The 20,838-nt window shown below is 36.2% G+C and overlaps 2 protein-coding genes across 9 annotated transcripts in view; one reads left to right on the top strand and one right to left on the bottom strand.

Moving 5' to 3' along the window:
- LOC135210778 (uncharacterized) overlaps positions 1-10,737 on the top strand; it is a 151,839-nt gene extending 141,102 nt beyond the window's left edge. For all 6 annotated transcript variants that reach the window (XM_064243632.1, XM_064243631.1, XM_064243635.1 and 3 more), the window contains 7 exons: positions 2,855-3,062; positions 3,329-3,464; positions 4,210-4,355; positions 4,597-4,767; positions 5,626-5,776; positions 7,147-7,233; positions 10,399-10,737. In XM_064243632.1, coding sequence (XP_064099702.1) covers positions 2,855-3,062; positions 3,329-3,464; positions 4,210-4,355; positions 4,597-4,767; positions 5,626-5,776; positions 7,147-7,233; positions 10,399-10,526 — 1,027 coding nt within the window. In that variant the 3' untranslated portion in view covers positions 10,527-10,737. The remainder of the gene's footprint in view (positions 1-2,854; positions 3,063-3,328; positions 3,465-4,209; positions 4,356-4,596; positions 4,768-5,625; positions 5,777-7,146; positions 7,234-10,398) is intronic.
- Positions 10,738-12,074: 1,337 nt separating this feature from the next.
- Positions 12,075-20,838, bottom strand: part of LOC135210775 (protein transport protein Sec24A-like) — a 39,302-nt gene continuing 30,538 nt past the window's right edge. For all 3 annotated transcript variants that reach the window (XM_064243628.1, XM_064243626.1, XM_064243627.1), the window contains 5 exons: positions 20,357-20,541; positions 18,622-18,908; positions 16,456-16,617; positions 15,983-16,266; positions 12,075-14,534 (listed from right to left, as the gene is read on the bottom strand). In XM_064243628.1, the coding sequence (XP_064099698.1) occupies positions 14,423-14,534; positions 15,983-16,266; positions 16,456-16,617; positions 18,622-18,908; positions 20,357-20,541 (1,030 nt within the window). In that variant the 3' untranslated portion in view covers positions 12,075-14,422. The remainder of the gene's footprint in view (positions 14,535-15,982; positions 16,267-16,455; positions 16,618-18,621; positions 18,909-20,356; positions 20,542-20,838) is intronic.

Here is a 20,838-nt window from a genome sequence, read left to right on the forward strand (position 1 = left end):
ACCTGGGTGTGTTTCATTTAGCCAGGATTACGTGATAAGCCCTTTTTAAACTTCGGCGCCTTTGATGAGTGATTGACATTAGTTTCTCTGTTGACTCAGACATTTTATGCGTTTTATTTTGACTGTTTTTCATCAGCATAAAAGATATTTATCATTATATCTTCAAATTCTTGTAGTAAAAGGGAAGTGTCTTTGCATAGTTTCCAAACAGAAATGTTGGGAGTAACGACAAGATTATTGATCGAGTTCCATCCAACTGCCGAACCAGCATTATTATCATCGTCTGGCCGTGACATGCGGGTGATTAACGAACCCTGTTAGTCTGAAGATGGTGTAATGCTCTCTCTCTCTCTCTCTCTCTCTCTCTCTCTCTCTCTCTCTCTCTCTCTCTCTCAAGGCACTTTCATTCTTGATTTGTATTACTATTATCATTGGAGTTAAGTATAACTCTCTCTCTCTCTCTCTCTCTCTCTCTCTCTCTCTCTCTCTCTCTCTCTCTCTCTTAGGGCATTTTCATTCTTGATTTGTGTTACTTTTATCATTTGAGTGAAGTATAATCTCTCTCTCTCTCTCTCTCTCTCTCTCTCTCTCTCTCTCTCTCTCTCATAGGGTATTGTTATTCTTGATTTGTGTTACTTTTATCATTTGAGTGAAGTATAATTTCTCTCTCTCTCTCTCTCTCTCTCTCTCTCTCTCTCTCTCTCTCTCTCTCTCTCTCTCTCTTGTGGCATTTTCATTCTTGATTTGTATTACCACTAGCATTTGAGTTAAGTATAATTCTCTCTCTCTCTCTCTCAGTGCACGGAGCCCCAGTCATAGTTAGAATTATGTCCTGTAAGGACACCTGGTTTGGCCAACTGTAAACAGATGAACACCAGGTGAATACTTGAATGTCGGCAGATGCAAAACCAACTGTATACTGAGGTCTAGGGGTGGCTAGGTAGTTGGGGGGGGGGGGGGGGAATGTGGGCATTGCTCTTAGTCTCATCCAGGCATGAAATGATTTGGAATGCTTAGAAAAATAAATAAATAGAAAACCACCACATGGCATCTTTTCCAGTCGTGGTCATGAATATATAATGCGCATTAATTCTTCGTAGTAGACCTCTTCCCATAAAAAATGAAATTAGTTTTGGTGATGGCAAATGACTTTAATCATTTTTATTTGCGGTAATCTGATTCGCTGCGGCACTGTGAACTAGCCATCATAAGTAACTCTCTCTCTCTCTCTCTCTCTCTCTCTCTCTCAATCTGCTAATGGCGGCATCGTGTGATCGGTCTCCGTGCTCTGGCGTATGTCAGTCAAATCTCTTATTAGTCAGCGTCATGTTCTTGCAAGAGAAAGTGGGGTGAAGTACCCTCACAATCTCCCCTCCCCCCCTCACCCATTCCCTCCTTCTCCATCTCCCTATTAACTCGTCAAGTGTAACCGAGTGTCATTCTCATAGTGAAATTATTGACTGCTGGCTTCTTCTTCTTTTTTTTCTTCTCCAACGTAATGCTGGTTCATTGAAGCATTCTTCTTGCACATCCTGGTCGTGATTGTAGAGCACTTAGGATCATTGTCGTCTGTCATCTGCGCCGTTGGCGTCGTAAGGAGTGAAATTAGAACCTTATCAGTGCGATGAATGCGTCGGTGCAGTTTATAACGATGGGAGACGTGTCCTGTGTAGTCTTATTTGTTATCTTTTACATTGTTTTAACCTTGAAACAAGTTTGGCCCTCTTGCTGGTTGTGTTTTATCATCGTCCTTTTCCGCTTCTTCCTTGGGTTTATTATTATCATCATCAAAAGTTATCGTATCCGTAATCATTTTTACATCAGTTTTATTCCTTTCAGGCGTAAGAATTTAGATCCTTTTAGTGATATGTCTAGGGTTTTTTTCGTCTTGTATCATGACTTCGATTGTCTGTACATTTCTTTTAGCTACATGCATTACATTATGCAATTTGGATAGTAACTACATCAAATTATTATAGATACATTGAAGGAGTCATTTATATACACAAATTTTGTACTCTCATCAGGATCGAACCCATGTCTTTCATTTGAAAGGCCAGGCTGGTGCAAGCCAGGCCATACAAGTCAATTGAAAGTCCCAGGTTCGATCCTGACGTGAGTCAGAAATTTATTTTTTTCCCACACGTTACTGTGTTGATTATTTCTCTTTATATTTTTTGCACATTTGAAATTTTTGCCACCTTTGAGAGGGTGACTATATAGGTGTCCCTGACTGTAACCTTACACAGTCAGCTAAACTAGCAAGTATATATTCCTCTTCGATTGGCGTGGCACCATGGACTTTACATGAAATCAGATTTAAGACTTCTGTAACCCTACATAATGAGATCACTTGGGGTGATTCAAAAGTTAGGAGACGGTACATGCTAATGTATACTGTGCTGATGTGAAAGTTTTCATCCCACTGTTTTTATCCGTGATTTAAGAATTGAAAGATTAAGTTATTAACTTTTTCTGTAAGTTGTAGGCATAAACCCTGCATCAGTCATGGGGTCACAAGGAGTGCAGAGCCTAACAGAACGTAACCTTCCTTTCTTTTTAAGTGCCTTTAGATTCTCATGCGTTAGTGGACTATTAGTTGATGTATTTTTGTAACTAAAGGTAATTGAAGCTATGATTGTCATAGGTCAGCGTACATTGAAGATGTTGAAGTACGTATGCATCTGTAATACTATTTTCCTTTTTTAAGTCGGTTTTAGTGTTCTGTAATACCCTGGTTGACTTTATGGCAAATGCAGATCATGGCCACTAGTGTAATGACTCCCTTCATGTAAATACTTTTATTTTACATTATTTTATAACATATCTAATAATATTTGGACTTCCATTTCAGTGAAGGCATACTCTTTGGGATGGGAAATCCCCTTCTGGATATCCTGGTGAGCACAGATGAATCATTTCTGGAAAAATATGGACTGGAAGCAAACAACGCCATCCTGGCTGAAGACAAGCACCAATCGATGTATCAGGAAATGAGCGACATGAAGAACGTGGAGTATATCGCTGGAGGTGCCACACAGAACTCAATGAGAGTTGCTCAGGTATATTGCCTTGGAATTTTGTATGTAATATATTGGTATTCTTAAAGCATGTTGCAGTGCATTGTTGTGTCCTCATATTTACTGTCTTGATGTTCAGTCGGTGCCAATACTTCAGTCTTTTTAACAGATTATGCGAATGATTATTTGTTTATTTGTGTACATGTTAAAAGAAATATTTAGTTTCATGAAAACATATGGATGCCTGTCTCTGTTATGTAAGAAAAATATAACATTTATTAACTTTTTGGCCTGTTTTGTTTTTACAGTGGATTATAAAGGAACCAAAACGGGCCACCTTCATGGGCTCAGTAGGTGAAGATGTGTACAGCAAAATATTACAGACCAGAGCCGAGGACGCTGGAGTAGTTGTTCGTTACCAAAAACAGTCCAATCACCCCACTGGTAAGGAGAGATAACCAGGTCTTATTTTTATTGGTTTAAGTATTACTCCCATCTAGTATTGGAAATTCTCAACTACATTTTTTGTTATGGTGCCATTGCAGATATAAAGTTCTAAATAAATCTCTGAAATGAATGATAGCTATGCATTACAAGTTAGTTTAGTTAGGAACTATGTGAAATTGCTGTTAATTGTAAGATACATATCTAGAAAATACTCAAGTGCAGATTATAATACATATACAGTCTTACTTAATGGACTTTTGTTAGTTGCTGCTGGAATTTTCAAATGACTACCTCAGGGTTTTAGCATTAGAAAGTGTTTGTAAGAAACAACCAAGTTTTGAAAAGCACACATCAGAGTGAATTGATACAGATGTGTTTAGCTGAACAGTACAGAAATTTCTCAAGTTGAAACTGTAATAGATTAAGTTTGTAAATGGTTGGAGGTAGATTTTTTTTAAACAGTTTCACCTGGTTATAGAACATATTTATGAATTAATGTTGGCTTCATATTAGTATTTAATATTAAGTTATTAATGTTTACAAATTAATGGGGATTTACAGTTTAATGGCATTATTCAACCTTTTCTGGGTTTGGCTATAAGCTCCTTGTCATATCACATTCCACATGGAAATTCCTACTTAACCGTGTGTGCGTACGTATTTATATTCTAATTGTTTTGTCAATATATTTATACATGGTTTAGTCTAGCTTTATCTCATTATGCTCTTGTTTTTTCCTCAGGTACATGTGCTGTTGTGGTTACTAATAATGGAAAGTGCCGGTCTTTAGTTGCCAATTTGGCTGCTGCTAATCACTTCAATATTTCCCATTTAGAAAACCCAGAAAATCGAGCTTTGATGGAAAAAGCTAAATTTTACTACATATCTGTAAGATTACTTACTTATGTTGAATATGATTACTTTGTAATGGGTTGTAGTATTCATGAGAATAATTTAACATACAGTAATTACATGGCAAATTTTAGTTTTACAGTTACTTCATTATCATTCAATATATTATGTTAAGATGTAAAATGCCCTTAGTTTAAAGAATTAAATGATTTCTCACTATGTGCTGTCAGAAAAGTGGACAGGGCTAGTAGGTTAATGTATGTTCTTCTAATTACAGGGATTCTTCTTGACAGTCTCTCCAGAATCTATACTGAAAGTTGGAAAGCATGCTTGCGAGAAGGACAAAATGTTTTGCATGAACCTGTCTGCCCCATTTCTCTGTGAATTTTTCAAGGACCCAATGATGCAGGCTTTCCCATACATTGACTTGATATTTGGTAATGAAACGGTAAGACAGTTTTTGTAATTTATTGTATTTGCTATATTCCCTCTTATGTCATTATTGTTGGTGCTAAAACTTATGCTACTATAGAGCCAAAGGTCATAGTTTTCCTTTTATTTGTGGCTGCCTTTTTCACTATGAAGTGTTCTGTGAAAGTCCTAATGTGAAAATTACCTCATTTTGGATAACTGAAAACATTTTTACCATGTTGATGGCACATACTGTCATACAGTCTGTTATTGTCTTGCACTTAGATAGATACTGTATGTCCGAGTGTTTATTCTTTTACTATACAGATTCAAATTCACCTGTACTTTATAAGAAGTTAGTGTTCTAAATTAATTCAAATGTCAGTGTACGTAATGCTGAATTTTATTCTAATTTTTGCAAGTAGAGGGGTGCAGTGGTGTATAATAGCATTTTCAAATGTTTTGAAGCTAAATCAAGTACCTAAATAATGTAAGCAAAATAAGATTCAAAACCATCTTGCATTAATAGAGTAGGTAGCAGTGGAACCTACACACATAGTTGGAAATATTAAAATGCAATGCACATTGTTTTATTGGTAAGTTTTTATGATTGGATGAAAAATGGAAATTTGTTTAGAAAAGCATTTAGAAATTTCTTGAAACTGCGAATGTATACCAACTGTTTTGTAAAACAAAATGCAGACATGCTATGGTAGTATAATAATGTGTGAATGTGAATGAATGTTTATTATTATTTTGTTAGGTTGATTAGGTTAGAAAATTTTGTAAAATGTGAAAAAGTATAACTCAAATTGATCTCAGAAAATCTAAATATTTGAGGTAATTTATTTATGATGCCAAGCATTTTAATTGATTTTGGTAATTTTCTTTTTAGGAAGCAGCCAAATTTTCTGAAATTCAGGGATTTGGTACTACAGATATAAAAGAAATTGCCCTAAAGACGGCAGATCTTCCAAAGCACAACAAGGACAGACAGCGGATAGTTGTTTACACTCAGGGAGCTGAAAATGTTATTTTAGCTAAAGGTATGTCCATGCAATCATGTATGTGCTATTTTATTATTTATGCCAGTACTTGTTGAAAGACTTTTAAGGTAACTCTAATAGTGTGAAGCAAATATAAGTAAAGTTTATTAGTAGAGCTCAAAGAAAACAACATTTTAGCCAAGCATTCTTTTTACTGAACTTTTTTCTGGACGTTTCTTTAGCTAAAGCAAGGGATCTTTAAGGGTCTTCAAACTTCCTTGGTTCAGTGACTTAATTTTAACTGTGGAGGGGCTCAAGACCTGCAAATCCATTTTGTATGAGTATATGATATATCCATGTATATACTTGATAACTTTTATACCGAAGGAAACAAAAACTTTTTTATACTGAAGGAATCAGCCGGAAAAGAGCCGTTATTAGGCTCAGAGGTCTGGATAAAGTAATCCTTTATAATAATAATACTGAAGCAGATTTTTCTTTATAGCTAAATTATATTGACAAAACTGTACATAAATTTGTGTAACACAGGATGAAATAAAAATTGAATATTTAGAGTTCGAAACACACTTTATGCTTCCTACGTCCAGTAGAAAATATGCCAGCTGTCAAAGGTATTGTAGGCTCATCTCTGAATAATGAAGGAGTCTGTTTGTTTTAAGATTGAATGCTATATTCTTAATTCAGTTCAGTTCGTGGATTTGGAAAATCTCTTAATTCATCAGTGTTGAAGTGACAAAGTAATTTGAAGTTATCTAAGATTTGGAGACCCTTCAATCCTTGAATCTTTTAAGTGTTAAGCAGCTTTTTATAACTTTGAATATTTTGGTGGCTACTTTTAAACATGATTACTGCTTTAATAATATTATCAATCAGTCGTCGACATAACCAAGTTATTTTGTGCAAGAACCTCTTTAATGGACTCTTAATGGACCATCCAAAACTCTGGCCAAAATCCCAGGGCATGGCAGTCTACAGATTCCCTTTGATATCTTTCTCATTACGTTCCAGCCTATATTCAATTTCAACTTAAAAGCTTGGAAATAGTGTCATGTTAGTGTCATGCAAATCTAGGATATTTTGTGGCATTTCATTTACCTCTAATCTGTAGTTTTTATTTTCAGTTTCTGTGAATTTGTAATGCCTTTACAGATTTTAAAAATGTTAAAATATGAACAATAATGATGAGGGGTAAACTGCAGAGGAATGGAGGAAATAAAATAATGCTGTCATTATAATGTTTTTTTGGTTACTATGAGAAGAGAATTCATTGTAATGCTTTTGTTTAATCAGTTGCATCTTGTCATATTGAAATCATTTATAGGATAGCCATACTGTACATTTGCTTTTCATGTTGATACTTTTTATAACCATATTCTCTTAATATAAAAGTGTTGTCTGTCTTTTTTCAGATGGCAAAATTACAGAGTTCCCTGTAATTAAATTGTCTGAAGAGGAGTTAATTGACACAAATGGGGCTGGAGATGCATTTGTTGGAGGTATGATTTATGTGAATTATTTTCTCCATACAATAATTGATTGTCTTAATGAAGGATTTCATAGTATGTAACACAGGAAGTTCAACATTAGTTGAAAGTTTTAGATATTTAATTTTCTATATTTTCAAGATTTTCATCTATTTTTCCAGTAAACTACTCTAGTTTTTTTTCATTGGTGATATTTGCTTTCCTTCTTTGTGCAAGCGTAGCTAGAATGTTTTCATTTTCATATTTCTCGTTTTCCTTGGCATTTCTTCTCCGTTGCATTGTGCTCTAGTTACTAAGTATAGGAAGAAATAAAAATATGGAAAACAAGGAAGCATTTCAAGTTCTTCCTGCAGGAATACAAACTATTGCTGTAGTGTATAAGTATGGAAATACACTGCGGGAGTTGGCCTACCATAGACACCAGGTAGGGTTGGTACTGTGGTGCCAGCTTGCAGAGACTCGAGGACCGCTGCATTCTCGTCTATGACTGCTCAGACTACTATGCTAAAGCCCCGTCCACACAGTCGAACTTTGCCCAACAGACTCTGTTCGTTGTGACGTCAGAAGCGGAGAAACTGCAGATAAGGCTCTGACTTTTCCCGCTTCTGACGTTTCATCGAACAAAGTCTGTCAGGCAAAGTTCAACTGTGTGGACGGGGCTTAAGTTGAGGGTGTTGCTCGTTCACCCTGACCAATGACATTCAGATGGTTGCAGGAAACCTGGTAAGCAAGTCATCTTTCACCAGAGGGGTTTTGTTAGTCTATGAAATGGGTTTACCACTGGCAAAAAGGGGAATATTGCTTTCTTGGTCTGTCCATGGTTAGGTGGTCATGGTAGACAGGCGAGCAGAGTGACTCTTCTCTTTGTGCAGCCTGTTTGCTAGTTGCATGCTTGGTATTCAATGGATCATATTTGCAATGGCGGTGGGAGAGGTTTTCCTTCCCACTCTTCTCCAGATTATTTTGGGGAAACCTGGGAAATTCTTTCACCTCTTCCACCTCGTGTTTGTGGCTAGTCATGAAGTTGGGATGGGAGTTGGAGAAGCTTTGCTCCCCTGTTTTGTTTTTACAGAGCCTTGGAGCAGGGGGGCCACAGTTTTCCAGTGCAAGAGGGTTCAGAAATACCCTACAATCAAAGTTTTGGTAGTTCTCTTGTGGCTGAGGTAGGGTCAGCACAGGCCTCCCAGGATTGGATGGGACCAGGACTGTGGCATTAATCCAGTTCTCTTGTTAAGCTGTGCTGGAATGGCAGGTCTCAGAGTTTACTTAATTTTTTTGTTAGCAAAGTATGTTAGGGAGGCATGTCATGGAAAAGTGATCTATCCCCTCAAAAATGGTGGGTTGGAGATTGTCCCGAGGTTCAGCTATCTTGTTTTGAACTATCTCGGCTTTGCCTGTGACAGCAGTTCACACAATCTTTCGGACTGGCAGTGGCTCTTTCCCAAGTATGTTACGTACTTTCCGCCTTTAATTAGGTTTAGGCTCTTATTTTTAAAGAGTATTTCCTTACTGCAATACCCTAAGGCCCAAGTTATAGAGGCATAGTGCCTCGAGGGGTGCGACTCCGGATCTTGTTTGTTTATGGTGTTTTTATGTTGCATGGAACCAGTGGACTCCTGATCTTGATAGGCATCTCGCATTTTTGTCTTGGACGCAGGTTTGTGATTAATGAAGCGAAACTTAACTTTGTACCCGAGCAACAGGTTTATTACTGTAGTTTACTGTTAGCTTGTGGATACTTAACGTGAGAAAGAGAACCTATTAGAAAACAGAGAAAACCTATTGGATAGCCCTTTGTTAGCAAACTCAGTGAGGTAATGGCATGATTCTTGTCCTAACAGCTTTTTGGCTTTGGCAGGTGGCTCTAGGTCTTCTGTCACCACGAGGTATCTTGTATTGCTTGTATGAAGTTCTCGTTACTCTGTCTGCATGGCATGCAAGTGCCTATTCAATATATTTCCTCGCTACTTTAGTTTTTCAAGCAATTGTTAAGAGTTCACTTTTTGTGGCAGTAGTAACCTCCCTTACTCTCCACTTTCAGTATTGAAGCAGATGCACACCTGGGAAGTTTTTTGTCCCAGGCGAGTTCCTGTTCCATGCCCCTCATCTGCAATGCACTGTCACCACACAGCTTGTAGCATTTTTGATGTTGCAGAGGTTACACCAGTTATGACATGATTTTTCTTTAAGGCACTTAACCAGTGCAGGGGCTCGAGTGGATCAGTGTATGCCATCAGATTTATTTGCAATATGCATTCCATACTGCAGAATGTTATTGCAATTTAACTCTGCCATCAGTCTGCTTGCAGGGGTTTTGGTCTCTGCTCTCCAGAATAGCAAGAGGTGTCAAGTATCTTGATGGGTGGTAGAGACCAGAAAACCTACATACAGTGTTCTGTTTTCATTTTCTGTACTGTGAGCAGTGATGGATGTTGCATTATCTGCAGGATACTCTGGTATAGGTTTTTCTCATTTCTCCTTTCTCTTGAGACTCTTGACTGTTTCCCTGGTTGAAGGCATGGGCGAGCAATCTCCTTGTTTGCTAATTCCGTTGTTTTTATGCCTCCTGCATCTTAAACACACGAGTTCTCCAGCAGTTCTTGTGCGAAAGGCTTTCTCACAGGGTAGCAAGGTAAATAGCGTACCTTTAGTTCTTTGGTGAACGTGCACCAAGGGCTGAGTGTAAAGGGAGTGCAACAGTCTGTGACTGAAGGGTACTTACTCTCTCATCCCCCATCTCCACCTGGTTACAAAGTCTTAACCAGTTTCCAGCCTGCGGTGAAGAATCTCACAAAAAAGGCTGTTTGTAATTCGTATACATTAAAACAATAAAAATATAAATTATTCAAAATGTTATATTTTGAACAACGGCATAGGATTGTTATTCAAAATTTGTTGAGGTAAATAACAAAAGATATTAGGAAAACCATCGCAAGCTAAGATTCAAAAGTTAAGCAGAATTTTTAAAATATATCTTAAATTATTAACATATTTTTTACCATTTCCAAATCAATAACTTAATATTTTGTTAGGTTAATGCAACAGGAAAGTGTTCCTTATTTTTACTAATGTAAATTGCTTGAGGGGAAAATGTCTTACCATCTTGAGAATTTACAAATACTTGTAACCAAACACATACGAATTTCCTCAATTGACCAATTTGATTTTCTTCGGTAGGTTTCTTAGCACAACTGGTTCAAGGCAAGTCTACTGAAGAGTGCATCAAGTGCGGCATATGGGCAGCAACAGAGATCATCCAAAGATCAGGCTGCAGTTTCCCAAAAGACTTGCAGTACCCTGGCTAATATTGTAAATGTACTTTCCAGTATGCATAACCTTCCCTTCTCATTCCCCATTTTATAAACTTGTTTTATCTGTTAATTAGAGCAGCCAAGACAATTAGGTTTCTGTACCTCTTCAGATTGTGGTTGTGAATATATTTTACATATATTTTCCCACTTCATGAAAGACAGACATTTTGAGCTGTTGTTTGTTAAATAAACTTTTATAATCTTTTATTGAACCAGAGGTGATTTTACTTCCTTGACAGTTTTTGCCTGAATTGGTGGATGGATGGATGTATGATATTTAGGGCTAAAGCCCGATTGGTGGTCAATATTTCAAGTGACAAAGCAGTTAGAAAATCTAGTAAAAAATGGAAATCTAGGCTTGGTATTGAAGTAACATTTCAGGATTTGCATTTTTTAAATACTCTCACCCCATGTAAATTCTAAATATTGTATCCTGGTACCAGTAACCACTTACATTCCCTTCATTTTTAATCCTCTGTTTAACCTTGAGGATCCGTACATGAACTAAAGCTGAAAATAGAAAAGGTAGAAAGCTCAAGTTTGATGGCTAAGTGGAAACCGCAAAGTAGAACTAATAGAGCGAACAGATGAAAAATATAAGGGAAGAGAGAGAATGCTAAGTCAAGGAGCCCTGTGCATTCTACATGGGAAACCTTTCAAGTGCACCAGTACAGCATAAGTTCAAGGATAGTTTGGTACATGAATGCAATCATGTTCATGGGAGCAGCTAAGGCAAAAGCCGATACATAAACAGTAGTTGTGGACATGGGCAACACTACCAAAGGAAAATGCATAAACAACAAGGAGTCACTACAGACATATGTAGTCAGGAAAGTGGAAGGAACAAAAAAAGGCCATAAAGTGCTCCAAAGGACACTGGCAAAATCTGAGACGAGTCATGGTAAGATAACTTAAAAGGTTGAACACTTTTATGGGCAGCTCCTTGTCCAAATATGATAAGAATCAAAATTAAAAGCCTAACCAGTAGCTCAAGACTAAATAGGTTTAGCGTACAGATCATCAAAAAGTATGCAGAAAAGGGGGATAATTCCTCCCTGCCTTGACACCTATAAAGAAACTAATACCAACATATTTTCCACGAAGTTCCTAGAACACTCACCCCTGTATAAAACATGCAAATTACAATATTAGTATTTTAACCCCAACTAAGTTGAGATATATCTTTGTAATTGAGAAAGTAAGGTTTAAGAACTTTGTAGGAACAATAACAATTATACAAAGTCATTTCATAATAATGAAAGCATAAGTGCCAAAACTAGAATCACAGTAATACATAAACTATATTATAGCCAAAAATTATACATATGAAGCTTTACAAAGTCGTCCCTTTCGGGCTAATCTGAGTAGACAGCAACTGAAGAAAAGTGAAGGTTCAGCCAGGGCTGTGAGCAGGGTTCCATTATCTATCTTGCCACATACCTGTCTGTTCTATGGACAAACTTTAATTAATTAGAGTTAGTGTCAGGCCAAATTATTTTAGTACATTTAATTATAAACCAGCATTGGGATAAAAACACCGACTGTTATATAACCTTTTATTGTGCATATTTGCTTTAGATCACAACTTTCACATCTTTCAAAATGTACACCTGATATATGGTTCCAGATGAAACTTTCTTCAGGAAAAGCATTCTTTTATTTATACTGGAGTCACATTCCAAATGACTCCACAACAGCTCTTTTCCCAAGCATTAATTCCAAATGAACCTTTGAAAAACATTTATGTACAATGCTATATTACACCCATACATACACCATATGATGAATGCCAGTTAAACACTAGCACTGCACTCGCAATTTTTAATGGATTTTCTCAAAAACTTTAAGGTTCCTCATTGTAGACACCCTATGAAATTGATGGAAAAAAATAATAAAATATCTTCCTAACTACACAACAATCAGTAAAAAACTTTTCTTAAGTTGGCTATCATGGCAATCCTCTTAACTTGTGGAAAAAGTCCCGGGCACCTATAAATGTATGTATGTATATATAAAAAGGAAACAAAAGCTAATGAATAGTGAATGCATATACAGAAAAAAATATATTATATATATATTGAGCAGGGATAGGTTTAACAAATAAAATATACACAGAAAACTACCTAAAGGTTTTCCACATAAATGTGTAAATAAAATATTAAAAGCACAGCGTGATGTACGCTGTACAGTACTATTCAATGACGCACATAAAATATCTACAGGCCACAAATTTTCATGTAAACATTTTATTCTCACCTACCTCAAGTCTGTGAATATCTACTAAAGTCAAGATTTTATTTTTTTTACCTGCTGAATCTCCTGAATATCAATATAAAGATTAACTACCATTACATAAACATACTCTAAATGTATGTGCGCGCATGCGTGTGTACGGAACAGGAGTTAGTTGTGTCAACCTCCGTTTTCCATGAGTGTATTAACAAATTTATTTGAAAAATTACAACTTTTTTTTCTTAATCTCTGTAGAAATTGTATTTAACCTGTGTATGTATTTCATGAGTAAATTGCCTTCAGTCTTCTTGTGAGTGTGACAGCACCCAACCTCATTAAAAGTTCCAATTTAAGCTTACGCTGGTTTTGTTTTCAGAGTAAAAAGTTAATTTTGATGTTATTTAAATCCTATATCATTCAATGTACTAATGCACCACATCTTATCTAAAATACTGCAATGGTGCAAGATAGCAAGAAGGATAAATATGAGTACAGTGTACTACAAATACCATGAAAATGGTTTAATGAAATGCATAAACCTGGCTTTGTAACTTGATAAAATAAATCCTGTTTTGGTGGCAGTTGTAATACATGCAAGTTCACATGCTAAATACAACTCAAGTCATACACTTATAAGAAAGTCCCAAATTATAAACGGAGTAGTACATGGTCTATCCCAACTAGTACACCAATGCTTATGCATTTTAAGGTACAAAAATTCCAGTCAACATATAAAATAACTGAATATGACCCGAATACAAAGCATATCAAAACATACTGAGGAAAATCCAACTGCTGCTCTTTCCCGTAACTAAAACATTATCTTTTGCAATCTTCACAGAGTTCCACGATTGAGACAAAATTGGAAATTATTCTTACTACATAAAATAACTACTACGTTCCCATTTCTGCATAAACGGTTAATAAACTGAAGGAATGAAATGTAACTTGTTCACTCTTTTCTGCCATTCTTGCCTTTCAAATTGTCTTCATAAATGGCACAACTAGAAGGAAAATTACAGTAAGTAAATAGTATAGAGAGATTTAGCACACACAAGCCAAGATGTAGGTAGTTGCCAAATGAAAACCCTAAACTTTAAATATAATTTTTAAATAACCAAGCTATACAATATATAGATTTTCTCAACACCTGGAATAACAATCTCTGCTTTTGCACTCAACTCTCCCTTCCCTTATCCCCATTTCTAACACAATGTTCTAGGCAGATCTAGTTATTCAATTAATATGGCTACAATTAAAGCTTTACCAATAACAACCCTGAAGTAACAGTACAGAAATGATTCTGTATTCATTTAAATGTGTTCATTTTTCCCAATTAAATAATTTCATATGCCTAGACTGACAACACTACTTTTGGAGCATTTCTCAGAATTTCTCACTTAAATATTTCCTTGTCAAATGTCCTACTTATTATTGCAGCAGCAGCAGCTACTGGCCAACATATGCACAGACATAAGATAGCTCAGCCATATACATGGATTTCCTAAACCATGGCTTGAACAATTCAAATTCACAAATACCTTAATAAGAATGAGGCAAGTAGTAGTCTTATATGATGGAGATACAAGTGTCTGGTTCTCTTATTTGAGAATAAACTGGAAAACATAACACTCACTACACTTCAGTTTTTTTCCCAATTATTTAATCTGACCCTTCAGGTATTGTAGGAACTCTACGTAAGACTGTGATCCTTCGGTTCTGTCATCCACAAGATGCTGAATAAATAATACTCGCGCTGGATTATCCTCCCTGTAAAGAGAAAACCCTCAATTAACATCTACTGGTACTATAGCAACTATACACGGCATGTGCTGGGTTTCTGAATAAATGTGCGTAACTTGCAAGCTACCTCCTTCAGCTGCCACAAATGAATTCAATGAAAATTAAACCCAGTCAATAGAGTACTACTACTATCAGGGTGCATTGCATGGCGCGCACATTACGTTGCTTTTAAGCAAGTATAATACTAGTCTAGAAAATAGGTCTTGCACCACAGGAACAATTAACTGAATAATTCACTTTCAACCAAAACTCCATCAGTTTTTATTTCAAGTTACCAACAAGACTTTCCCACTATGGAATAGTCACTCTCCTCTTATCTAGCTACTAAAAAGCTTTATTTTTATATCAACAAAATACGCCAAACATCTTCAATCGCATTCAATTTATCCAATTTTTCTTGCCAATAACTACTGGCAACCAAACCTCTTAATAATTAGTCAACTTACTCGCAACTTCTGTTTACTACTCCCCCTGAAGTCTTACTGTCAGTCTTTAAGTCATGGCAAATTCACGGTAGTTTTCCTCTGAATATCTAATGTATAGATTCACACATTCCACTTGACCAAGTTTGCACATATGCTGAAAACCTACTGTCTCTCTCTAAGCTCATCTAATATATAAGACAGTGAAGCCAGATGCTATCTATATGAACACAAAACTGTTTTGCCTTACAAAAATCGCTGGATCATGTCAAGATTAGTGAACCCACTATTTTTCAAGACATTATTATACCAATTTGATGTATATATATATACATATATATGTACACGCATAATATACTTTATATACACAATATACATACACATATATAAATCAAAGAGGTATAATATTGTCTTGAAAAATAGTGAGAAGATTACATGGTAGACACCATATAGATAACAAGAGGTTTATAATGGGCAGGTAGCAAATAAATCCTAAATTCAAAAACTAAAAGATATCACTGTAAACACATGTATATAACAGCTTTTACTCAAATGCTTCCACCTACACAAGCATGCATGAAAAAATTACTAAAGTTAGGAGCTCCGTATGCATTAATTTATGAACTTTTAAGCAACAATACCGTCTCAAATGCTCTCTCCAAGACAGTTAAGGCAAGACTGAATGCGTCACGGAGTGGGTGCGCGGTCTCTGACTAGCTATCACCTCGTACGCGCAGGAGTTGCCAGATCTCACAGATTCCATGCTTACAATCTTTGATTGCTTTTAACAGGTTACCAGCTAGCATATGAACAATTTGGAATTCACCACACTGACAACATTGGTACTACATATGTCAATTTTGTCTGACTACTTTGAGGTTGAATTCAAATTTCTTTTCTGAGGAAAGATGACAAAAGCTATACTAGTTTCATAGAATAACCTTATCTGACAAGTACAAACAACAGATAAAAATAAAAAACTGAAATACTTACTTCAAAACCAAGACGGGTGCAGGATAGGGTTTTTTACTCTGAAGATATCCAATGAGGTTACGAAGTAATAAGGACATATTTGAGTCTAGAACAGGTAAAGAATCGTCGTACATGGGCTGAGGAATAGCAGCATAACTGGGAACTCCTAGCGTTCCCTCAACCCATTCTGAGGCTATGCCCGAACGTACGTAAATATACATCGTGTGCCCGGCATCCATAAGATAAGCACCGTAACGGTCTAAGCGTTCAGCAGACAGGTGAAGACATCCAGGCTGAGGCACAACCTATAAATTTTTTAAAAATCATTGCATGTGTACCAGATTGCATATGGGGAAAACTCGTCTCAACAGTACTTTACAGACAATCATTCACGACTTCACTTCACATGATCATTACTCAAAAGCATAAAAGCCTTCAAATAGAGTATTACAGGATAAAATTCAGCAAGATATTTGAAGACCTAAGACACTTACCTGATCATCAATGTTTAATGATCCTTTTTCAGACAAGGCATGTACAGGGTATAAATCAGGATAAACAACGTTCATTAAGTGTCGCAGAGGTAACGTCTTGAGCTCGCACATTGCAAACATCCTATCGTCTAGCTTTGTGCTCAAGCCTCCTCGGAAAGCAATCTGTAATAAGTGAAGACATTTACAGTTATGTATTTGTAGCAGTCAGAATGACCTCTTAACTTCCCAGTATCTTCATGCTTTAGGTAGAGTCGAATATAGAATTTAGGCCAAAGGCCAAGCCCTGTGACCTATGAAGTCATTCAGTGCTGAAATGGAAACTGACAGTATGTAAAAGGTTTGAAAGGCATAACAGGAAGAATACCTCGCAGTTGCACTGTGAATCAAGTTAGGAGGGTGGAAAGTAAAATGAAGCAAGAGAATATGAAAGGAATTTCAGTAAAAGGAATGGAAGTGGTTGCAGCTAGGGGCTGAAGGTATGCTGCAAAGAACCTAAAGTAATGCCTACAGTGAACTGCACGAGGTCCACTGACAGCGCTACCCCCCTACAGGGTTCATGCTTTAGGATACTTGTTACTACAAGACCTTATACCAAAATGACAAAATACTGACACTTCTATTTATGAACTCAGATACGAGTGACACCACTTTCAGCTGAAAAGGGCAAGAAAAAAAAAATTTACTTTATTGTATTATCTTAATTTGCTCAACATATTAAGTTTTTATGTATCGTTCATATTAGTGAAGCGTTCTATAAATTGTACTATTATTGACAATTTAGTACTTACCTATGCATACATGTACGCACTGTATTTAGCTTTTACATATTCATATTAGTAAAGTGCTCTATATATTGTACTATTATCAGATTTAATACAGTACTTACTGTACTTAAATTTTATATATTCAGATTAATAAAATACTCTTAAAATACAGTACAGTACTAGTACTGCATTTTAGTGTGAAAAAAATAGTACTGTACATATTGACTTTGCATATACTAAGTTGAACTTCCAAATTCAAGATATGAACACCCGTTTGGAACGTAACTCGTTCATAGGTAGAGGAATATCTGTAAATTAAGATACTGAAGCCTCTGGCTGGACTTCAACTCATACTCAACGTCACATGTAAGGTTACTCAACCACTAGTGGTTGTCTGGCACTTGCCAACTCACTGCTTTCTTTGTGAATAATTTGATCTATGAAATTTAAGTGGTCAAGCTAAGCAATCGGGGACTTTAAACCATTTAATGCCTATGACAGTGAAGACTGAGTTGGAGGAGTTGAAAAAGAAAGAATTCCTGAACAAAGGCGAAAAAGTAAAGGACGTCAAGGTAGAAATGGGTGGAAACTACTAGTTGCACTAGGTGAGTAAGTCAAGAGAGGCTGGGTAGCAAGATTGCAGAAAGGAGGCAGGAATGGTAGTAAATTAAAAGTACAAAAATGAATCTGCTGGTGGGGGTGAAGGAATGCTTTCTAGTAACATCTACAGTGCATGGCAGGAAATGCACAGATGGGACTAACTTTCCCCAAATAAGGACATACTTCATGAATGGTGACTGGATTAGGGCATGACCACTAACTCCCTGTGTTAATCTGTGTATATTTCTCAAAGAATGATAGTACATTTGATACGTCTGTTACTCCAACATCTCATTTTTAAACTTCTTACACATTACAGTATTAATGATTGAATTTTACGTAAAGCCTGTCAAAGTCAAAATCCAATTTGGTCACTCATTATACAACTAAGTAAATAATCCCATCAAACAGCACACAATACACAGTAGCATTTCATGCTTCCTTTATCTTGCTTGATACTGTAATGTCTTATTTCTGAACCTTTGATTCTTTTTTTATTTAGCCATTCCAAACCCATTGCCTCAGTGAACACTTAAATCAGTTTTACATTAAAATGCAGAGACAAGGCTTGTCAAAAGCAGACAGAAATTTGCTCACCAAAGGAACACTAAACGCTTGGGTATTGGCATTAAGAGTAGACCAGCCTTGACGAGTTACCCTTTAACTGCTGTAGTGGATTCATAAACAAAAGCTTCAACTAAAATCCTGCTCATATTTTCACCCTTACAAATAAATCTGCCAAACAAACTTCAGACTAAAAATTATACTCTGATAACCTTTATAACTACAAAATGAAACTTACTGATTTAAGAAGTGCTAAAGTGTACAAAGGAAGTAACTGCAGGGCAGGAGCAGCTTCAATAGTTCCATGTGATGGAGTGGACAACCCAATCTTGTATGCACAAAGGGCATCCACACATGCATTTACCAGTGCTTCTCGAGCATCAGACATAGACGATGTCAAACATCTGTCAACAGCCATTTTTGCCAGCAGAGCTATCATGGCTTGCTGATCTACTGAAGTTACAATTTCATGAACATTTGGACTGACAGGCAAACACAACGTGTGAACTCTGATGCGACGTTCCCCTGCAAGACAACAGTACAGTGCATTACTTTCACAAGGCATATCATGTTTTGTCGATACACTATCCTGCAATTTGTTAATTAAAATGTCGATACACTCCTGCAATTCGTTAATAAAAAAATTCCACTATTTTTCAAAGGTCTGTTAGTTCCCTCTGTTCTATGAACAACAGATTAAATACCTTGTTTCAAGAAAATGCAATCTTAATCAGCTGTATCATAAAAAGCCTATTCAAGTTATACGATAAAAAGGTGTTTCCATCCTTGAAAAATTTATTAACACTTTGTTCATCCAATAAATAATTTAAAGACTCCAATTTCAATGACATTTAGCTTTTTTGTCCAGATAGAAAATTTCTCACATTAAAATTGACAAAATTTCAAAAGTTTCACCCAACATCTAGCTCACCTACGCTGAAAGCAAGTGAATTTTTCCAATTGGTGTACATCTATGTCAATAGCATGTAAATGTATAACTTGAAATATTTTTCAAGTCTCTGAAACCATTTCATCAATATCAATGCCTCCTTGGTTAAAATGATTCAGGCTTTGTCAAATGAGGACCAATATCCCCAAAGGAAGTTAAAATGACAATAGGGTGGGGTCAATAAAAGAAAAAAAACCTAATGGGACAAAAACGACAGCCTGTGTGACTGCTTTGTGGTGTTGTGTAGACAAATTTAAAGCGCTGCCCTTTGGGACATGGAGGGCCACAGTAGGATTCTTCTCAGTAACATGACTTCATTTTATAAAATATAAAGCAATGACCCTCATATAGTGCAGATTCACACTTAAAACTAAAACCATGGTCCCAGGGATTCAGTTCATATATGGTAGTTATCTAGGAATATTGAAATTTTATTTTTCTCAAAACCTTAAGCATGGAAAGAAAGGGCTAGTCTGTCGAACACACAAGCATACAGGGTTGGATGTTAAAATGTGGTTCAAAATCATGGCTCCAAGAGCTTATCGGGCTGGACGGGGGTTGTCCAAAGTTGTGTGACCATATTTGTAAACATTCATGAACAAGGTTTGCCAAATTGATCTTAACAAAAAAGCATTGTATACTTGGTAGGGAAAAGCTTAGATTTAAAGTATACCACTTAATTCATACAGGAGATGTGTACAAAAGTTTGAAGATAACAGGGTTTGAATGTCACAATGGCAGTAACATATATGTGAACAACTCAACTTATCAGTAAAAGTTGGTTATGATTCTATGGTACAATTCTTTCACCTTTACTATTCAGTAACTGAACATGGCGTTTTACTTTCATGTAAATTTTTTTCTCTAGTTGTTTACTTCAAATATAGAATAATTGAATCTGCATAAAGAGACTGCCATTTATCAGAAATATTTTTCTAAAATCTGGGAAGTTTTTTAGTATCTACATTTCCATACAACACTAAAGAAAGGCAGAACTACATCACAAATTTTCTGTAGATCATACCTCTGCTTGATGTGTAGAGAAGCGCTGCTTGGAAACAAGCTGTACGGATATTATGAAGAGGTTCTTCGATGTTAACCTGCATTCCAAAACCAGCATCAGGATTGATGTTTGGCAGTGAAAGGAGATCCGTTGATCGAACAAAGAAATTACCGTGGAAATTCGTTATTGCCAATCCTCTGGTTGCTCTGTTAAAAAACAGTTCTCAGTAAAGTATATATATATATTTTTTTGTGCATCAAAGAAACACTAACAAACTACTTAAAAGTCTTCCCATGCAAGAACTGACAAATATTTTGCTTTCCTTGTTGTACAAGACCAGTGTGTGCAAGATAAATGGAAGTTTAAAAATATAATGATGAAATACACTTTATTCACAAGTGACTGTACCAACATCAAGTCAATATTTTACCAAGTTTTAATCTTTATTGAAACAATACAGGCTTCTTTTTATAAATACTAACCTACACAATCACACTTCAATC

The sequence above is a fragment of the Macrobrachium nipponense genome, chromosome 4 (assembly GCF_015104395.2).
Source record: "Macrobrachium nipponense isolate FS-2020 chromosome 4, ASM1510439v2, whole genome shotgun sequence".
NCBI classification, from domain to species: Eukaryota; Metazoa; Arthropoda; class Malacostraca; order Decapoda; family Palaemonidae; genus Macrobrachium; species Macrobrachium nipponense.